Genomic DNA, 23289 nt, shown 5'->3' with positions numbered 1-23289 from the left:
TTAGAATTGTCCTATCGATTTCAAATTTTGCATGGTGATTCTTTTAATAGTTAGGTAGGGTTTAGAAAGCGTAGCAACTCTATAATCATCACCAAAATGTCCGTACGTCCATTTTAAACATGTTGATTTTTTTACTTTTTTAACAACAAATTTTTATGTGATCTGATCATCCGATTGATCTGATTTTTGGTGTATTGATTTCTGGGACAACAAAGTATAATGTAATAAGCGAAGCAACTCTATAATCAAGTCCTAAAAATGTAAGTATGTCCATAAACATTATCCTGAATCAAGCTGTTTTTCAACAAATTTACTTACAATTTTTCGTTGACTCTTATACATTTATATTCTGATTATTCAGTTCTGACACTTTACAAGTGTTAGTGTCCATTTGTCCTACCGTTACAGTGCTTCGCTTTTATGGATGTTGTCATCCTTGGCTATGTACAATCACAATTCCTCGGTAGGATAGATTTATTTGTGCAGTTTTTACCAAAACGCGAAGCTTTTCTTGAAATCGTTCGTACGTCCGTTTATATGTGCGTCTTATATATAATTTAGGCATGTTCGAACCGCTCTTTCTTTTGCAATACGACATGATAATTCGTTTATTAATTAGGAATAGTTATTTCTCGCATCGTATTATAAACAGCTTTCCGCGGATATGGAATGTACAATCATAAGATTAAATCTTGGTTTTAATCTTATGATTGTACATTTTTATATTCATAGAAAGCTGGATATAATACGATACTAGACATAGTTTTTTCGTATGGATGAGAACCGGTTCCTATCCACCGGATTCGAATGAATACGAGAAAAATTATTACAAGAAAGGCAATAGTTAAGCATAATGAAGTCTTAAAACTTTTTCTGTAAAATTAATGCTATTCTCCTTTTGCCCATTATCTAATGTTTTTTTACATCAGTTCGTTGGTACGTGTAACGAGTAGCTCTATTTAAACTTTAGTTTGGGGATGTATATCAATGTAATGGCCATTGTCTTATCCCTAAAGATCCCTTTTTTAAGTAAAGATTATGATTTTTGTTCCTTTCGGTAAAACAACCTTGGTTTAAATTAGGAGGATTATTTTCAAAGTCAATCAATCCGAAATCTGACGATGTTCTATAGATTCCGCATATGCAGCTTATTATAAAAAATGCATATTATCGCAACACAGGGATATAAAGGAATAAGACAATGGCCGATAAACTGATGTACTTCCCTAATGATGATACACAAAATTACCCCTTCTGTACATTTAAATTAGTGGGTAAAACATTAGAACACTCAACTTAATGAAGCAAGCAATAAAAATTCACTAAAGTCCTCAAAGTTGTTAAGCCAACGGATTAGAAAACCTTGGGTACTAGTGTAATAAACAGCCCATTGCTCTCTCTCTTTCAGATTGCAACTGCACAAACTGACTCTGCCAATTTGCTGATCTTCACTGTAGAGAAGGGAGAACCCTATTGGTTCAGCGGTTACCCTTTTGTTTATCGTACAAAAACTACAACAAAAGTTTCTTTTTCGTTGGCTTCACTACTTTGGGGACTTTTATTGAATTTTAATTGGTTGGTTCATTAAGTCGAGTGTTCAAACGTTTCAACCACTCATTTTGATCTACATAAGGGGTAATATTGTGTATCGTCATAGGGATGTACATCAATTTATCGGCCATTGTGTTATCCCTTTAGATCCATGACTTATTAAGTAATGGTAAATAGTAAAGGGGAACCATATTGGTTCAGTGGTTAGCAAGATCATTTTCTACACACACACACACTCACAGATATACCTCCTATTACTTTTATATGAGGATTGTATCTGTTTAGTAAATACGAAACACTATTTTGATGCAGGGATATGTATGGATCCGACAATGGCCGATAAATTGATGTAAATTCCCAATGAAGATATACAAAATTACACCTTACAACTTTTTTACACTCAACTTAATGAACCAACAAATTAAATTTCAATAATAGTCCCATATATTGTTGAGCCAAAAAAACAAGAGACTAATATAAGACTTTGGGGACTAGTGTAATAAACATCCCATTGTCCCCTCTCTTTCTGATATGTATGTGATAATACGTGGACGTGAATTCACACCCGAATCTAACGCCTCTAGCATAGAGCTATAGAGAGAGATAGTTAGTTACTTTATTTTCATGTCATAAAATTAACGTTTGTTTAAAATTACAAAAAATATAAAATAATTTTTTAACAAAAATGTTAAGAGATAATACAATTGAGAATATGTTGAGATACATCCCCAATTATAATAAATAAAATGAGCCCTTAAAATTATTATTTGAAAAGTTTGGAAACTACTACTTATAATCAATCGGTCAGTACTCAACGTTTTTAATCCAATCCCCAAAAATAGCTTAAAACAACCGGAAGACTATTATTTATGTTCCCTGAAGAGTTACTGAGATATTAAGTTTCAGACAGACAAACGATCATTGTACTATTTTTTGTGTGGTCTTAGCTGACATTATTTCGACATTAGACGACACATTCGATTGAAATTAAATGTAGAAAGAAATGAGAATCTAAAAGTAAATTCAACCATGGAGGGAGGAGGCTGTTTATTTATACAAGTCTCCAAAGTTTCATAATAACGTTTTCTTGTTCGTTGGCTCAACAACTTTGGGAACTTGAATTTTGATCGGATGGTTCATTAAGTTGAGTGTCGAAACGTTTCAACCACTTATTGTTATTTCAATTGTGTAATTTTGTGTATCATCATTGGGGTTGTACATTAATTTATTAGCCATTGTCTTATCCCTTTAGTTCAATAGTGAATATGGAAAGGGGGAAGGAGGTATTTTTAATTTAGCTTAATTATCTGTATAGTAAAAACATACAAAATATATATAAAAATCAATTGTAAATATACAAATACTGGCAATAAAATTCCAGAATAATGAGAAATATATACCAGCGATCTAAAGGGATTAGACAATGGCCAATAAATGGTGTACATACCCAATGATGATACACAAAACTACCCCGTCTGTAAGTTACAATTAGTAATTGAAACGTTTGGACAATCAACTTAATGAACCAACTAATCAAAACTCCATAAATGTCCCCCAAGTTGTTAAGTCAGCGAATAAGAAAACGTTGTTATAAAACTTTTGGTGACTGCTGTAATAAAAAGTCTAATGTTCCCTTTCTCCCTGGAAATATATACACTATACGCCTTTTAGAGAAGCTTAGCTACATTGCAATTTATTTTGTCCGTAATTTCATAATATTTTTTTACAAAGTTCTTTGTTAAGCATTGAAAAAACTCTTATTTTTGTTAAAAAAATACAATCAAGGGGTGATGTTATATTATATATAAGGGGGGAAGGTTTTTTTTAAAAAATCTAAATTACTTTGGATCAAGTAAGGTTAGGTTATTTTTGGGTTCTGGTTAGCCAAGCATGGTTAGGGTACAACAGGTATCGGCCCTGCAGGGTTAGTCATTGGGGAAAAAAAACTATACCACCTTTTTCTTTTTCAATTAGTGAGGGGGTTCAGTGCTTCATTTGCCCTTTGAGGGAAAGCCTGAATTTTGTTTTAATAAAATATGAATTGCTATCTACGTACAAAACATAGTTGTCCTTACTTCTATTTAATTTTCTTCCACCACATGTATGTTGTTATCCTTGTTTTAATCATGATTTTTTTTGTTAGTTTTGTCTTGTTAGAATGAATGACAAATTTTATTGTCTTTTTTTACAATCTATGCCATTTTTAAAAGCGAAGCTTTCCTATAATTAGGGTCGGTCCGTACGTTAGTAACGGTTAGCTCTTTTCGTTAATCAAGCATGTTAGAATTGTTATATCGATTTCAAACTTTGCATGGGGATTTCTGTAGTAGTTAGGTACGATTTAGAAAGCGTGGCAACGCTATAATCGTTACCAGAAAGTCTGTACGTCCATTTGAAAGATATTTATTATCAACTTTTTAACAACACTTTTTTATGCATTATAATTATCCGATTGATATGATTTTTGAAGTACTGATTCATAGGACAACAATGTACAATGTTATAAGCGAATCATCTCGTTCTACCGTTTCAGAGCTTCGCTTTTAAGGATGTTGTCATCCTTGTTTTATTTATACTAACGGCTGCGCTCCTAGCATCAAAGTAGGAAAATAGTCTAAAACCAAACTTAGATATAAAAACTAGATAGCCAAAAACCATCAATGGACCTATAAGAAGCTTCCATAAAATGGATAACTCAATCGGTTCAGTAGTTATCGAAATTTTAACTTAAGAAAAACCTTCCTACTTTATGTAATAGGATTAACGGCTGCGCCTTTAGAGATCTTTAGGAAGGGAAGGACCATATTGATTCGGTGGTTACCGATAGACAGATAGATATCCTGTTACTTTTTAATAAGGATTTATTTTCAAAAGGTATTTTCAAAGCCTTGTTTACTGTACATAAACTACAACTTTTTGACGGGCGAGGCGGTTTTTTAATAGGAGATCTGACACAATTTCAAAATTAACAATTTTTGTTGATGATTTTATTGTATATTCTTTTAGTTATTTATCTTGTTATAAACAGCTTTCTGCGGATATTAAAATAAGATTAAAACCATTTTTATTAGGCCTGAAGAGCCGAAGTCCCAGTTTGGATTAAATTCTATGATTTTTATTTTAATATATGTAGACAATTTTCTGTAATACGATGCTATACATGATTTTTCAGTATGGCTGATAACCGGTTCTAAAAAAATAGTTTGAATAGGGAGAAAGCTCTGGCTCATAAATTGTCGCAACTCCTTATCATGCACATTTATGACTTTAAATAAAAGGTTTTGCAATAAAAGATTGGTTGTCAGTTATGTGTCTATTAGGTTAACTACAAGGCTTACAAGACAATTCAGAGATCTTAAGGGATAAGACAATGGATAATATAAAAAATTACCCTTCCTGCAGATTAAAACTACTGGTTGAAAGTTTAAACTCTAATAGTTTGAAACAACCAAACTATATTTAAAAAGGGACCCAAAGTTTCTATGAGGTACCAATATAATCAACGTTGCATTGTACCTAATTGTCTTGGTATTCTCTATTCAGTTATAAATCTTTCTCAACCCAATTTAAAAGGAAAAAAGTCTACTTCATCATTCCGAAATATATTTCAAGTAAAAAATACTCATTATCAATCGCATCTCTTGTAGAAGTGAATCAAGCAATATTAGCTTGGTCGTTTTAGACTCTTATTTTGAAAATTTGCCCCTCTCTCTTCTCTCTGACTTTGATTACAACTTTTTCCCCTTCCTTCCCATAATTCACGGTCAAAATTATGTTTTAATTGTATAACTTTAAATGAGGTGCTTATGAATTTGGAAAAAATACAGAAACAGCTAAAAAGACATTTTTGTCCCATATGAAGTCAGGGATAGAGGGAAGCTTGGACTGTATATTACACTGGTGCCCAAAGCTTTATGAACAGGTTATCATATTTGTTGGCTCTAAAAATTTTGGATGATTTTATTGTTTGTTGATTTTATTTTCTCGGCTACTATTTTAGATAGATAGCTGATTTTTTTTCCGTGAAGATTCCTATGACCTGTGAGAATGTTTTTTCCCGTCTGTTTGTCTTTTATAAATTACATAAAAATTTTTTTTTATAATTTTTTGCTAATATATATACAAGCGGATTCGCATAATTATTCGTATTTTAGGTTTAATGAAAAAGAAAAAAAAATTTTTAGATGGGGGGATTAGTCGACACCCCTTTTTTAATTTTAGTTTTTGAACAAATTTTTTTTTGGGGGGGTAGGGGGTATTTTTCATTTTTTTTTGGGAGGGGTTAAAGATTATAGCTTAAAACCATCATAGGACCAGTAGATATATTCTCTGAAGAGTAGAGCCCAATCGGTTCAGTGGTTACTGAGATCAGACAGACAGACAGACAGACAGACAGACGGACAGACAGACGGACAGACAGATAGATAGACATACGGACAGACGGACATACGGACAGACAGATAGACATACAGACAGACAGACCGACAGACGGACAGACATACAGACAGACGAACAGACAGACATCGTTCTACTTTGTATTATAGATTGTCAGTATTGTAAAAACTCTCTTGGTATGACTTGATTTTTATTTATCATATTATGGTCTAGTAACTTTGTTGAGTTAACTTAGACCAACCAATCCTTTACAGTGTATCTTATCATAAATGCCTCTATTAGATTTATTCAGGAAGGGAGGGGACACTCGACTGTAAATTACACTGGTATCATATTTATCATAGTATGGTCTAGTAGCTTTAGAGGTAACTTAGACCAACCAATCAATAATAAGTATTATAAGTAGATATACTTAGGGAGGGAGGGGACACTCGACTGTAAATTACAATGGTATTGTCTAGCAGCTTTGCAGAGTAAACTTAGACCAACCAATTCCATTAACCACTGAACCGATGCGGTTCTCCTTTAAAGTGTATTTTATCATAGATATATTAAATTAAGATGGAACCCCACCACTGGTAAACGTAAACAGGGACGACCAAAAATGACCTGGAGGCAGAGCACTGAAAAAGACCTCAATAATTCAAAATTAACATGGGGAGAAGCTGAAAAACATGCCAAGGACAGGACATCATGGAGGAATAGGGTGGCCGTATTCTTTGGACTAAAGAGTCCAAAAGAGAGACGCGCCTGAACTGAATATTAAATTTGAAGATTTAGTTATAGAGTTAATTAAGAAGATTTTAAAATCATATTTTTAAGTAGGACAAATAGACTTTTTGAGAATGATAAAAGAGTTGCTTCAAATCCGGTGGATAGGAACCGGTTCTCATCCATACGAAAAAACTATGTCTAGCACCGAATTATATCCAGCTTTCTACAAATATAAAAATGTACAATCATGAGATTAAAACCAATTTTTTTAGCCGGTGCCTTCGGCACCTTGGGGCTTAAAAAAATAGTTTTAATCTTATAATTGTACATTCTATATCCGCGGAAAGCCGTTTATAATACGATGCGAGAAATCACTATTATTATTTTTATTTTCACATAATTGTAACATAAATTATTTTGTCTAAATTGACTATACAGACAGACGGACCGATACTAATTATAGAAAACTTTGCTTTCAAAAATAACATCAAATAATGTATTTTCATTTATTTTTTGTAACACATACTTCTGCGATCATTATTTAATAATAATTAATAATAATAATATAATAATTTCAATAACAATTAGAAATTGTGTCTAAAATTAATCATTTTTTCGACAAAAGTCGTTTTTTTTCTGCATAACTTTAATACAATAATAATTAATTAAATAATAGTATTAGGTGTTTGATCACAATTGATTAAAATGCGCCTTATATGTTAAATGCAAAAGATATTTTATTGGCGGCGAAAAAATCTATTTCTTCTTATTTTTTAAAAAATTTGGCTTAATTATTATTGGAATTTTTAAAAGAATAAACAAAAAATCATTTATTTTTTCAGTATGGCTTCAAAACCGATTAATATCCGCTGGATAGGAACAGGTTCTCAGCCATACTGAAAAATCATGCATAGCATCGTATTACAGAATTTTTTTTAACGGATATTAAAATAAATTCATAAAATTAATATCAGTTTATTAGTCCGGGCCTCCAGCCCCTTCAAAGCTATCAAAACTTGTTTTAATCTTAATTTTTTCCTTCTATTATTCTCAGAAGGCTGTCTATAATACGATGCAATAAATAACAAAATGTTAAAGTTAGTTAAAGCATATATTGGCACCCATTTATATTAAAAAATGCTAATCAAAGCGAAAAAAATGTTTTAAAAATCCGCAAAAATGCTATAAAAAGTGGAAGAGAGATAAAGGGAAGTTGGTTTTACTCTTTACTTGTTTATTACATGGTTATATAAATATGGTTTGATTGACTAGACCACACTGTTATGGACTTTTTTCAAGGTTTTTAAGGGATAAGACAATGGACGATAAATAGATGTACAGCTCCAAATGATATTAAACAAATTAACCCCTTCTGTAGATTTAAATTTATGGTTGTTAAAGTTTGGCACCAAATATTGATCATTAAAACAGGTACCCAAAGTTTTTGGTACAACGAATACTTTGGGTACCATTGTAATTTACAGTCCAATGTCCCCTCCCTTACTAACTTTTTTTAAAGATTTTTACTTATCACAAATTTTAAATCTTAGAAAATAAGAAATATCGATTGTCATAATGAATCAAGGAGGGGGGGGGGGGGGAAACATTGGACTGTAAATTAAAATGGCATCTAAAGTTTTTATAATAACATTATCTTATTTGTTGGCTTAAAAACTTTGGATACTTTAATTGAATTTTGATTAGTTAGTTTCAAACTAGTATCCAAATTTTTCAACCAACGATTTTTATCTTCTGTGGGGTAATTTTGTTTATGATCTTTTGGGATGTATATTGTCCATTGTCTTATCCCTTAAGATCCCTGTAATGGAATTGATAAAAAAACCCGAATTAAATAGTTCTTTTTTGAACATAACATGAAAACTATTTTTTTTTAAATTGTCTTTTCCTAAAATCTGTTTTGGCACGAATTTAACTTTTGTTGGTAAAACTAAACTTATTCTGTAACTTTTTTAACTTAAAAACTTCATGAATTAGGAAGAAATGCTTGTTTTGATTTCGCCGCCATTTTGAATTTGATCAGCTGATGACGTCACATGACCATAATATAATGTCGTCATTAATCATTTTGGCGCCAAATTTGATTATCATGTTTTGAATTTTATTGAGTAACAGTTCTTTTCTGTACAATTTTCACTTTTTTTCTTTTATTGATATAAAAAGGTAGCTAAACACTATAAAAAAGTGTCTTACTTTCATCAAATTTATTGCTATTTTTTGTGACTTTATTTGTCCACTGGTTTTTGTAGATTTTTGTCTCTGTTTTTTGGAGGATTTTCTTTTGATCAATCAATCAATTAATCACTTTATCAATCAATCAATCACGAGCAGAAAATCCGGTTTGGAGATTTGGCTTCACACAGGGTAACTGAAAGAAAAAGAAATGCATTAAAAATTTTCAATTTTGACAGATAGTAGTAAACTAGCCTTAAACCATACAAAGACTTAACAATAAAAGAGCCTAAAACCATCTCAGAACCTATATCAAGCTTCCTTAAAATTGAAAACTTAGTAAAATGGTTGGAAAGATCTTATTGTACAGACAAAAAATATAACTTCTTTATGGGGGGGGGGGGAGAGACTAAATAAACAGATCTATAGTATAGATGTATATACAGACCACTACCTCCCTTCATTTTTCAAAGACCTCTTTCGTCTGCTTCTAAATAATTTTCTGCTACTTAGCTGTCTTAATATAAGTGATACTATTGGTTGATTTTCAATGACCCATTAGGAAGGTTGCACAAGACGATTGCGATGGGGAGATACATTATTTAACCCTTTCTCCCTCTAGTGTTTTACTCTAATACTAAATATATAAAGGGGAGATGGAATAAAATAAATTTGTCGTAAATGTAAATATGTCTTAATAGTAAATATTTATAAATTCCTAATTTCTACCTACTATACAATATACATAACTAATACTAAATAATCTTAATATAATCCACACGAATAAAGAGGGATATTTAATTTTAGAAAAAATTGAAGTAATTTTCTTTGATATATTTAATTTTACCCCTCAAAATAGCCCAAATCCTGCCTGAAATTTATTAAATTTTCTAAAATCTCAATGAACACACTTACTACCTACATATTGAATCTTTTACAATTTTTTAATATTTTTAAATATTGTAAATCCTTCTAGCTCTGATAATCTGAACTAATCCTGTAAAATCCTATTATAGTATAATATCTTATACTTAATAGTTCATCAGTTAGTCATTTCTGGGGTAAAATAATATCATGGAGGGAGGGAATATTAAATTAATCGGATCTACTGCAGTTCACGGTAAAATATTGCTAGTAACGAATATTGCCAAAAATCTATGAATTTTAAAGTCTGCTAGCTGCCAAACGGCTGAACGTACAGATCATACCCGCACACTATTTCAAGTGGTATAAGAAGGCCTACAAAAAATCTGGAATAGCCCAGATCTAATGATGCACAGGGAAAGCTTCACTGAAGAAAAACGCGTAAAATAGGCATTTTTCGCGCATTTCTCTGCACTGCGAGATAATTATGCATTATTGATTTATGGCTATTCCAGATTATTTGTAGGCCTTCTTATACCGCTTAAAACATTGTGCGGGCATGATCTGTACGTTCAGCCGTTTGGAAGCTAGCAGCCTTTAAAATTCATAGATTTTTGGCAATATTCGTTACCAGCAATATTTTACCGTGAACTGCAGTAGATCCAATTAATCTAAATTACACTGGTACTCAAAGTTTTAGAACCACGTTATCATATTAGATGGAGTACAAAATTTGGGTACTTTTATTGAATTTTGATTGGTTGGTTCCGAATAGTAATATAATCAATAGTTTTAATCTACAGAGGGAATAATTTTGTTTATGATCATTAGGGATGTATATTAATCTTCTTCCATTGTCTTATCTCTTAAATCCCTGTATATTAGGTAAAGATCCAAGTTTTTTGTTTGTTCTTTAAGATCTCTATGACCACCAAACTGATTAAGTTCTCCATTTAAAAAAATATTTCCTAGAATGACTTTTTTTATTTATAAATTTAAATCTAAGGAATGTTTTAGGCTATTTTTGAGCTACTCTCTCTCCACAGGGAAAAAATTTTTTTACAGACAGACAGACTGACAGACATTCTATGCTTACAGGGTAGTGTCACTTATAAAAAAAAGTTTTTCCCATTAACCCCTCTATTCATGATTATAAGTAATCCTTAATGTAAATATTATTAATAGGAAAAAAGGTAAAAAGCCAGGTATCTAAAGGGATAAGAAACCCCTTTTGTAGATTACAATTGGCGTTTGAAACGTTTGAATACTCAACTTAATAAACCAACCGATTAAAATTCATTATAGTCCCCAAAGTTGTTGTTGCCAATGAATAGGAAAACGGTTTAATCAAACTTTGGGGACCAGTGCAATAAACAGCCCAATGTCCCCTCCCTCACTGGTAAAAACTAATTCTTTTTTTACAAGAACATTAATAAGAATAAATATTCATAATTCAACCATAATATTTTTTATCCTATATATGACAGGGAGGGAGGGGACGTTGGGCTGTTTATTACACTAGTCCCCAAAGTTTTATAATAACGTTTTCTTATTCGATGACATAACAACTTTGGGGACTTTTAAAGAATATCAATTGGTTAGTTTATTAAGTAAGGTGTCCAATCGTTTTAACCACTAATTTTAATTTACAGAAGGGATTATTTTTTGAATCATCATTGGGGATGTACATCAATTTAGATGCTGTGAGTATTGGTGCAAAAAATATGACGTAACAAAAAAAATTAGCTAATGAGAGGCCGTTATTGACCAATGGTAAAATTTATAGTGGCCTCTCATTGGCTAATTTTTTTGTTACGTCATATTTTTTGCACCAATACTCACAGCATCATCAATTTATCGTCCATAAATAACCCCCAATTCAAATATTATTTATTTTCTAATTTATTAGGGGGTAATGTGATCTTTAGACACTTTGAGGGAAACCGCCAGAAAAAAAAGACAAATCCTTACCTATTAAGTATGTTCAAGCAGGGTGTTGGTCACCTCCGAGATTGAGAGCAGGGGTGACCTAGAGGTTGGGGGGTGGTGGTGAGAGGGGTGAGGGGGCAGTGGGGAGGCAACCAGAGAGGGGAGTGAGGTAGAACAAGGGGAGATACATGAGGTAGAGGGGGGTGGGGGTAGTAGGGAGGCGGCGAGACAAGGGGTCAACACAGAAACGCCAGGTAGTGAAAAAGCAGCTGATGACGATGACGTCATTGTTAGCGGCAGAGAATTTGACACTGAAGAAAGGACACAACTGCTGCGGCTGACATTTTCAAAATGGCCGCCATTTTCTGTTGGCGGCGAATCTGGACTGGAAAACGGCATTGACAATGATGATACTATGCTAGATGATGTTGATAACTGTAAGGGCATCAGTGCTGATGTTGAATAAATGGATGTTGAGGCAGTAGGGAAGGAATTGATTGACAATGCTATTGAAGCTTCTTCTAAGGATAAGTTAGTTGAATGATCGTCTACTACGGTTACTATTGAGGATAGACTAGTTGGCATTGGTGATGATTGGGAAAAAGTAACATTATTGTTGTTTGATGGTAATAGTGTAGATAGTGTCAATGGTAATGATCCTGAATGTTCAAGATCCCCATTCTCCCCATCCAATGCTGATATTGTTATAGTTTGAATATTCCCGCCATTTTGCACCAACCCACCGCCGCCATTTTGGATTGTTGAGTACTGCTGAGTGGCGCTGTTGCCAGCTGAACTTACAACCGGCGTGATTTCAATGACAGACGTTATGGAGCCGGCTGGGATTATGTCCGCCTCACAGTCCACAGGGGAGTGGTCCATGTCCAATGTGGAATGGTCCTGGTGGTCAATATGCACGGCCTGAGAGGCTATGGAAAATGGCAGACAAACAGTAGAGGAGGTGGAGCCAGCGTGTAAAGTCACAGTGTCTTCACCATCTGAAATGCACAAAAAATGTTAAATTTTTTTACAATATAAAGCCTAATTGCTTTAAAATCATTATTTAAAAAGTCATAAATATAGGATTAGATCAGTTAAAAAATTTATAAAGTTTAAAAATGGAAAAACAGATGTTCTAATAGCGATTTTAGAGTTGAAAAGTTTTCTTGTTTTCCAGGAGTCACCATGCTAACTTTGCAATCTATAGAACAATTTTATCATGCCTAAATTAACTTTAAGAGCAACTAGTGACGGAGGAACATACGGACTACCTAATTGTAAATAGCTTCGCTAGCCTTGAAAAAACACAAAAATATTACTTGGATTTTGATGACCGGAAATCAGCGAGGCAGTTGACACCACAGAGCTCAACAGTGATGGAATCAGCAGGCCCGGCGGGGCTGACGGGATCAGAGACAGCGAAAACATATCCTTGCCCACGCCACCGCCATCTTGGATTGGTGACGTCATAATGCGTAAAATGGCGCCATTTTCTTGATCATTGTTGCTAGTGCAGCAATCAGCTGGTGACGAGTGTTGTTTTCGCGGGTTATTTGGAGATAGGGAGGGGGAGGGAAGAAGAGAGATGCTGGCCCCGCTGGGCAGGGTCAACAGGGAGGTTGAGGAGGATGGGGTGTGGGAGTTGGATGGTTCTGACTTAATGATGGCTTCCCCTACCACTCCACACATCTGTGCAAAAAAACAAAATTAATTTAAAGTTTTTTTTTTATGAGAAATAAAATCATTTTTAAGGTCTATTTTGATTTTCGGGAGTAATTTAAAAATCTGGATGAGGTATTAGTTTTTTTTCTGCTTGGTTATTACTTTAGGGTAGGTTGGGTTGGGTTATATTGGGTATTAGAATCTCTGCAGGGGTAAGGTTTAGGGAAAAAATTAAAAATAATGTGGAGGGGTTTTCATAGCTAAACAGGCACTTTGGGGAAAAGCACCCTATCAAAATAGGATTTTAAAATCTAAAGTTTTTTTTCTCATAAGTATAAGGAATTAAAAAACATCTTTTTTTAACAGTTTACATTGATTAAACACTATTACTACATATATTACTAATATTCTAAACTATTAAACATTAAGTCAATTTATTTTTAGATTGTTCAAATGATAATTTGGAAGAAAATTCAATAAAATAAAATTACATTTGAGCACTCTTTTTTATATAATACTAATTCTACCTACTGTATTAAAACTATTTCTAATAAGTGTGATTTTTTTGATGTTTTAATAAAAATAAATTTAATGAAATTCCTTTTTAATAGCGTAGTAACTATATTATTTGAGAAGTCCGTACGTCCGTCCTATGATTTTAAAACTTGTCAGAACATAAATTGTTGTCATATATATTTAGTAATTTATTAACAATTCTTTAACTTATTCAACCTTATGAACTTATGAACGTATAAAAAATAAGTTTTGACAATTGTACGACCTTTAGAAATAAAATCCTAGGTAATTAGTTAGGTTTCCTTTGAACCTATTAGCTTTTGTAGTTCCGTAGGGGTTATTATCATGTTAAAACCCCTTCCGACAAAGTTTCAAAGTTTTACATATGGGTAGGTTAATTTAATAACATTTGATGAAATGTCAGGTAGCTTGCTTTGCTTAAATTTCTTATATGCAGGGATCTAAAGGGATAAGACGATGGCCGATAAATTGATGTACACTCCCAATGATGATAAACAAAATTAATCCTTCTCTAGATTAGAATTAGTGTTTAAAACGTTTGAACACTAGAGCCAACCAATCATAATTTACATTAATCCCAAAGTTGTTAAACCAACGCATAAGATAACTAGTGTAATAAACAGCCAATTGTTCTATCTCTCTGTGCCCTATATGACAGTAATAGGATGTGTGCCTGTCTTTCTTTGATTAAAATCTCGCTAACAACTTAGCCAATATGGTTCTTCTTTACAGTGTAGCTTCTTAAAGGTTCAGAAAAGGTATATCACAATTTAAAGGAAGGGTACCTCTCCCTCCCCCCTCTCCAAAAAATATCTGTTACTTAAATCAGTCGACCAACCCCTTATGTAGATTAAAATTGAAAAGTTTGGACACTGTTGTTTTAAAACTTTGGGTACCAGTGTAATTTTTAATTTGATGTCCCCTTCTTCCCTAGTTCTATTAAAATTAATCAAAACTTTATTCTTCTAAAAATAAATGCGCAAATCTAAATTAGCTACTTGCACACCTAACCTTGGAGGGAGCATAATTATCATGTTTACTTTTTGACTTTCTCAAAGGCGTAAAAAATCAAGGTTCAAGCGTTTAATTGAGCAAATCTGTAATAGATAGATACATTAATAGATGGATAGACTTACAAATTTGATGAACACACATACATAGTAAAAAAAAAGAGAGAGAGAGAGAGAGAGACAAATTTACAGTTAGACAGACATAGAAAATAGATAGATAAACAGACATACAGATAGACAGACAGACAGACAGACAGATAGACAGACAGACAGACAGATAGACAGACAGACAGATAGACAGACAGAGAGACAGACAGACATACAAATAGACAGATAGACAGACAGATAGAAAGAAGGACAGACAAATAAATAGACAAGCCGACAATTAGAGAGAAAATGATAGACAGATCCAAAACGGAGGCAAAAAAGTTTAACAAAAAGTTAACATCCTCAAGAGAAATTTTGCAGGGATCCAAAGGGATAAGACAATGGCCGATAAATTGATGTACATTCCCAATGATTAGACACAAAATAATTCCTTTAGTGGTTGTAAAGCTTTAACACTCAACTAAATGAACCAACCAATTAAGTCCCTAAGTTGTTACGCCAATGAATGAAAAAGCGTTAATATAAAACTTTGAGGACTAGTGTTATAAACAGCCCAATGTCCCCTCCCTCCCTGGAAATGTCGTCTTTAAATGTGTCATTTCTTATTTTATTTAAAACGGGAAAATAAACAAAAAATTTGATTTGAAAATTAGGAAATGTCATTTTATCAAAGCGAGGGAGGAGACATTTGACTGTAAGTTACATAAACTTTTATCTTATTTGGCGGCTCCAAAACTTTGTCTTATCCCTTTATTTTATCTGTTCTTTGCTATTGTAGATTAAAATTAATGGTTGAAAAGTTGGGACACTTCTATTTTTAACCAACCAATTAAGATTCACCAAAAGTAAGTGTTTTAAAACTTTGGGTACCAGTGTAATTTACAGTCCTCTCTTCCTTGGTAATACTAATAACTCAGTGCTATATAAAAAAAAACTGTGAATAGCGCAACTTTTATTGCTAAAATATATATAAAAAGGCAAGGAATGGCGAAACTGTTATCAACAAACAAAGCACCAAAAAGAATTAAAGAACGGATTTCATGTTTGACAAACACAACTTGATTCCGGATTTCATAAAAAATTGCTGTCCCCCCCAAAATGCAAACTTTTTTGGGGAACATCTATTTTCTTGGTTGGAGTGTAAGTACCTTCCTCAAAATAGGTACATTTCTTCCATAGACCAATAAGAAGCTTTTATGTAAAGGAGAACCATATTGGCCCAGCTAAACACACGCATATAGATTCATTTACTTTAATATAAAGTTAAGAATTATTTTTGGTTTTAGTTTATTATAATTAGAAAATAAATGCCACTACCAATTTTGCTCATTATATAAAGAAGAGAAAGACAATGGGCTTTTTATCACACATAATAATGTTTTCTTATTCGTTGGCCTAACAACTTTGGGAACTTTAATGAATTTTGATTGGTTCTTTGATTCCGTTGAGTGTTGAAACGTTTCAACCACTAATTTGAACTAATTTGAATCTACAAAAAGGGTAATTTTGTGCATCATTATTTGGCGATATACATAAATTCATCGGCCATTGTCATATCCCTTTAGATCCCTGTCATTTTATGCTATTTTATAAAATTATCTGCAGTGTATAAACGTGTATATTAAAAATGATTACACCAAAACATAAAGGAAAAGCATACTTTAGGCATTTAAAAGGCATACTTAAGCCTTTTAAAATCATGGATTTTATACTGAAAAGTTAAAAATAAAATCCTATTCTTCATTCTTTGCTTAAGATTTCCGAGCAAATTTGTAGGTAGATTATTTGAACTGTTTAAAAAAGTAAATTAGATATAAATTTCTTGATTTAAAGCCAGGGAGAAAAGGGACATTGGACTGTTAATTAAACGGTACCCTAAGTTTATAACCACGTTATCTTATTTGTTGGATAAAAAACTTTAGGTTCAATTATTGAATTTTGATTGGTTGTTTCCAAACCTGTAATGTCCAAACTTTTAAACCAATATTTTTGATCTACAGAAGAGAAATTTATAACCAATAACAATATACATTAATTTTTCAACCATTGTCTTATCCCTTAAGATCCCTGATTTAAAGTACTTAGGACTTTTAAACTACATGCTTAAAGTAATGATTAAATGGCATATACAGATATTGCATCTGACAAAAAACTATTCTTATTATTTTGTTTATAACGATTACAACAAATTTAAAATATAATGGGTTTTATTCAAGACCCTACTTAAAATTCAGGGATCCTAAGGGATAAGACAATGGACGATGATATTTTAATATATCACCAATGATGGCAAATAAAATTACCCCCTCAACAGATCAAAATTGTTGGTTGAACAGTATGATCACACTAATTTAGAACCTACCAATCATAATTCAATAAAGTTACACAAATTTTTAAGACAACCAGTTATAAAACTTTGGGTACTAGTGTATTTTGCAGTCTAATATGCCCTTAAAACTTGTTTCTTATCAATGATTTTGAAAAAAATATGTTGTAAATTTGACAACTAAATAACTCAAAACATATTTTGCTAATGATTTTTTGTTATCTTTTTGAAAATCGAAGCTTTCTAAAATTGGGGCCAGTAAGTCCGACAGTATGTACGTAATGGATAGCTTTTATCGGTAATTAAGGCATGTTAGAATTGTCCTAACGATTAAAAACTTGGCATGGCCTTTCATATAACAGTTAGGAAAGGGTTAAAAATCTTAACAGTTCTATAATTGTTAAAAAACGATTCATTATAAAACAATTTTTTTATGTGATATAATTATCCGATACATCTATTTTTTTTTGAGGGCTTCGCTTTTATAGATGTTGTCATTTATGTTTCAAAAGATTTCAAGATTAAAATAACTTTTCAATATTATTTTTTAGTAGCGAAGCTACTCTTTAAATCTTTTTAAAGACCATTTCATTTTTTATTAATAGGTCATAGCTGTCTTAAAATAAACAAAACGAAATTTTAATGACTTTATTATAACTATAGACGTATGTTGAAATAGCGGAAAGTGTCATGTGTGACGTCATAAAAATAAGTCTATTATCCATCTCTTTTTTAGGAGGTTCTTTACTTACTTCTCCAATACTTCCTTTTTAGAAGTATTTTCATGACGTCACATATGACACTTTCCGCTGTGCCCATAATTACTAAATAAACTAAAGGTTTAAATTTTTGTAGTGAAGATTATTTTATCTTCAATTTATATATCCTTGTATATTTGTATGATAATTATAAAGTTAGGTTAGGTTGGTTAGGGTTAGGGTGTGACAAAGGAAGACAGTAATTATAATATGGAGAGAGACAGACAGACAGACAGATAGACAGACAGACAGAGAGAGAAAGAGAGAGATTTTCAAAAATGACAAAAATGAAGTAAAGAAATATTTTCTTCAAAATAAAAAGTACAAAAATCTACACAAAATATTCCAGCTACCAAAGACGGAATTCTAGAATTAAGAATTAAGGGAAATACACATTTTATCATCAGTTGTACCCTCCCTGTTTGCCAATAAATATCTCGGAAATCAATCTGAATATTGATGGGAAAGAAAAATCAAAGAAATCATTATGTATAATTATTTAATAATGTAGCACAATTTTAAAAAATAGCCTAAAACCAAAATTTCAATTGGTAAACGTGCATCATTTATTTGAAAAAATGTTTAGGATACACTTTAATTTTTGTCAGGAAAATAGCCTAAAACCCACCCCAAGATTTATTTAAAACAGTATTTACTGAGATATTTAGCATCGTACTAAAAACCTTACTACTATATATCATAGGCTTTAATGCTGTCTTTTTTTAAAGCGAAGCTTTTCTTTAAATAGGGTCGGTCCGTCCGTCCGTCCGTCTTGAATGGATAGCTTTTATCGTTAATTTAGGTATGTTTGAATAATCTTTTTATTTTCAAACTTTGCATGATGATTCCTGTAACAGTAAGGTACAATTTAGAAAGCGTAGCAACTCTTTACTCATTACTAGAAAGTCTGTACGTCCATTAAAACATGCTGACATCGACATATTGAATAGAAAACGAGGTTAATTATTGAAAAAAATATTAGCGCTATTTTTTGTTAAAAATTTGTTGGTTTATATGGCATCCCAATTCATTAACCAATATTTTGAATTTCTCCAGAAGAAATTATTTCCATTTCCCCTCCCAACAATGGATTTACAATATATGGATATATTGACAAGGTTGCTAATAGGGACCTTATTAGTTTATTGGTTAGTTCGTTTATCTAGTTGGAAGAAAGGGGATGATATTAAGGATGTAGAAGGAGGGGGGGGAATCATTATTATAGCCAGCTGCAAGTATCACTTTATTAGAGTACATGAAAATGTGGTGCAACATCCAAGTAATAATATATCCATTGTTCCAATATTATTTGGTTAAAATATATAAACAACAATTAAAATTTTACTACACATTTTCGAAAGGGATAAGACAATGGCCGATAAAATGATGTACATTCAAATGATAATACTCAAAATTGCCCCTTATGTAAATTGAAATTAGTGGTTGAATCATTTGAACACTCAACTTAATAAAACAATCAAAATTCACTGAAATCCCCAAATTTGTTGAACCAACGAATAAGAAAGGGTTATCATAAAACTTTGGGGACTAGTTATTGCGGACCACTGAACCGATTGAGTTCTCCACTTTGAAGAGTCTTATCTATTTTAGCTTTTTAGTCTTGGGATAGTTTTAGGCTATTTTTCTTTGAGTGTAATAAATAAACACCCGTTACTGTGATATTTACAGACAAAAGTCTTATTAATTTATAAAATCCGAAATTCTAAGTCTTCTGATTAAAATATAATTTGGAGAATTTCTTGAATTTTGGACCCTCGGGCAAAACCAATGATTTGACCAGGGATCTTAAGGGATAAGACAATGAATGATTAATTGTTATACATCTACGATGATACGAAACATAATAAGTAATTACCCATTCTGTAGATTAAAATCATTTGTTCAAAAGTTTGACCATTTCTAGTTTAGAATCAACAAATTGCAATCAAATACTTAAGCCAACGAATATGATAACGTGGTTATAAAACTTTGGGTACCAGTATAATTTACAGTCCAATGTCCCCTCCCTCCCTGGGCGAAGCCTATATGATTTAATTATTTCAACGCCGTATAAAGCAACATCTAAAACATATTAAAAACAAAGAGAGAGATGGCAATGGGCTGTTTATTACACTAGTCCCCAAAGTGTTATAAAACGTTTTCTTATTTGTTGGCTTAACAAATTTTGGGCCTTTCATGGAATTTTTATTGGTTGGTACATTAAGTTGAGTGTTCAAACGTTTCAACCACTAATTGTAATCTATAGAAAGGATAATTTTGTGTATCCTCATTGGGGATGTACATCAATTTATCGGCCATTGTCTTATCCCTTTAGATCCCTGTGGCGCAGGGCAAGAAAAATTTTAATTTTCCATGTTTTATGCAAAATTGGATTATAATTGTGGCCGTTTGTCTGTTGGGTGTTTAGAGCAGGGATTCAAGGGATAAGACAATGGACGATAAATAGATTTACATCCCCAATGATGCTAAACAAGATTACCCCTTCAGTAGATTAAAACTATTGGTTTAAACAATTCAACTTTATTAGTTTTAAACTAACTAAACAAACATAAAAAGTACCCAAAGTTTAAGAATAAGATAATGTGTTTATAAAACTTTGGGTACCAGTGTAATTTACAGCCACTTGGAATATTTAACTAATGAATTAACAGCTTAACATACAGCCGGTAGACAATTGTGTTAAGGAGTGGTTTTAATTTCAGACATCTATCTTAAACAATAGCAGAGATAAGTTGTGTTCTTGAATTTAACATGCAGTGTAATATACAAAGGACAAAATTCAGACGTCTATCTTAATTGACAGCCTAGAAATTGTACTTTCCCTTTCCTATATTTTACGGGAGGATGACTATTTTAAAAGTTAAAAAAAAATTAAATACTTCTAGACTGCATTTAAATTGTCTGTATTTCATAAACGAAGCAACTCAGTAATTTATTTAATCTTAAGGGATAAGACAATGGACGATAAATTGATATACATCTCCAATGCAATGGTGATACACAAAATTAAATCTTATGTAGATTAAAGTTATTGGTTGAAAAGTTTGGTATAATGCTCTGAAATAAATTTATAATTGCTCCGCCACGTATGAATATACTTATCATTGCTAGTAGACTGCATTTTAATAATTTCTTTGTTTTCTGTTTACATAATTATATTGATGTGTTTTCAATTCTGCACATTTTAAAAATATTAAAACAGCTATATTTCAAATTGACAAAATAACTTGCGATCTTAAGTGATAAGACAATGTTCAATAAATTCATATACATCCCCGATGATTATAAACAAAATTACTCCTTCTGTAGATTCAAATAACTGGTTGAAAAGTTTTGATACTACCAGTTTTGAACCAACTAGTTAACAACGAATAAAATTACGTGGTTATACAACTTTGGGTACCAGTATAATTTAAAGGCTAATGTCCCCTCCCTCCTTTCAATTTTTTATTTAATTGTATGCACACTAATTAATTATTTTAATTATTATGTAAACAAGGAAATTTTTACTTTAAATAGAGTAAAACTCAGACTGTTATTATGTTTTTTAATTATCTGTACTTTGTTTTAAAAAAGCTACTATTTAATTAACTTTATACGTTAGTTGGTCTTTTTTACATTCTATGATTATTCGGTATATAGTTTTAAAGGTTTATGTAGGGAGGGAGGGGAAATTGGACTGTAAATTATACTGGTACTCAATTTTTTTTTTATAAATATAATGGCTAATTCGTTGGCTTTGAAACTTTGGACACTTTTATTGGCTGATTCAAACTAAAATTTTCCAATACTAAGTTCTATTCTAAGGAAAGATTGATTTAATTTATCATTATTGGGGATGTACATCAATTCATCGTCCATTGTCTTATCCCTTTAGATCCCTTAATCTAAAGAAACTATATCGTATTTAACAAATTCTATTTCAATCAAATAACGCTATTCTTATAGTCTAATTTTGATTTTATATAACTACAAAAACTTTGAAAGCACATTTTATATTTTTCAAAAATCTTTTTATATATTGTCATCCTTGTTAAAAATAAACATACTATTATCGCTATTATTAAACTGTCCAAAAATTCACACAATGACTGTAGTTTAAAAACAACCGTTTTGCCTTTTTAGACTTAATTATTTAAAAAATAAAAAAAAATTATTATTTAGAAATTTTTTTTTTGGATGTATGGGTTAAAATTGTTAACAACCTTCTAAGACCTTTGAGAAGCTACATTGTAAAGAAGAATCATATCGTTTTAACAGTTATAGAGATCTTTCGGTACAGACAGACACATAGAAAGACATCCTGTTACTTTTATATAAAGAATTAATTCTTAATAGGTAAAATATATTAGCAAGAAAGCTAATTTTAAAAATCCTCAAAACTAAAAAAATCTATGAAATCTAAATTTAGACTTAAATACCTATCTATCTATCCTAGATGTGGGAATATAGGTAGCCCCTAATTAGTATTTTATTGTAGCCCCAAGGTTCTAAATATACATATTGAATACCCCTTCTTCCCCTTTTTATACTCAGAAGTGTATTTCAGTAGCTAAAAATAGGTAGTTTTTTGGGGGAAAAAGGTAAAAATTAGAGATTTTAAAGGTTCCCCAAATAAGTTTCTTTTAAACCAATTTTTTTCATATTTTGCATATAATACTATAACCACTGAACCGATTGAATTCTTCATTTTAGGGAAGTTTCACATTAGTTCTAGATATTTTTATTTGTTGATTCATTAAGTTGATTGTCTGAACGTTTCAACCACTAATTGTAATCTAAAGAAGTGATAATTTTGTGTAGCATCATTGGTAATGTTCATCAATTTATCTGCCATTGTCTTATCCCTTTAGATCTCTGATATATGGTAGATTGACAGGGCCTCGGTAGCAAGCAATGAAAGGCAGTCAGGGATCTTAAGGGATAAGACAATTGATGACAAACATGATAAACAAAATAACCCTTCTTTTATTAAAATCATTTGTGAAAAAGTTTGAACCAAAAAATCTAAATTAAATAATGGTACCAACTGTTTTAAGCCAAAATGATACTTTGAGTACTCGTGTAATTTAAAATTCATTGTTCCCTCCCTCCCTGGGAGGTGGTAAAGTAGACTTTGGGTAAAAGTCACACACACTAAATCATGAATATTCAAATATATGGGCCGAATTCATTATACATCCTCTAAATTTTCAAAGATATTTTTAGTAGTACCTTAAAAAAT

At 31.7% G+C, this 23289-nt stretch overlaps 2 protein-coding genes across 13 annotated transcripts in view; both read right to left on the bottom strand.

The window, feature by feature from the left end:
* Vha44 (V-type proton ATPase subunit Vha44) overlaps positions 1-5214 on the bottom strand; it is a 328302-nt gene extending 323088 nt beyond the window's left edge. For all 10 annotated transcript variants that reach the window (XM_080181262.1, XM_080181263.1, XM_080181264.1 and 7 more), the window contains exon 1: positions 5192-5214. The gene's annotated coding sequence lies outside the window, so the exon portion shown is untranslated. The remainder of the gene's footprint in view (positions 1-5191) is intronic.
* Positions 5215-7654: 2440 nt separating this feature from the next.
* Positions 7655-23289, bottom strand: part of LOC145335097 (uncharacterized) — a 59966-nt gene continuing 44331 nt past the window's right edge. For all 3 annotated transcript variants that reach the window (XM_080180813.1, XM_080180811.1, XM_080180812.1), the window contains 3 exons: positions 12963-13332; positions 11686-12641; positions 7655-9046 (listed from right to left, as the gene is read on the bottom strand). In XM_080180813.1, the coding sequence (XP_080036939.1) occupies positions 11689-12641; positions 12963-13332 (1323 nt within the window). In that variant the 3' untranslated portion in view covers positions 7655-9046; positions 11686-11688. The remainder of the gene's footprint in view (positions 9047-11685; positions 12642-12962; positions 13333-23289) is intronic.

Source organism: Acartia tonsa, chromosome 13 (genome assembly GCF_053477335.1).
Source record: "Acartia tonsa isolate MP-2025a chromosome 13, ASM5347733v1, whole genome shotgun sequence".
NCBI lineage: Eukaryota > Metazoa > Arthropoda > Copepoda > Calanoida > Acartiidae > Acartia > Acartia tonsa.
Note: the sequence above shows the minus strand (reverse complement) of the source record. Positions and strands in the feature narration are given on the sequence as shown.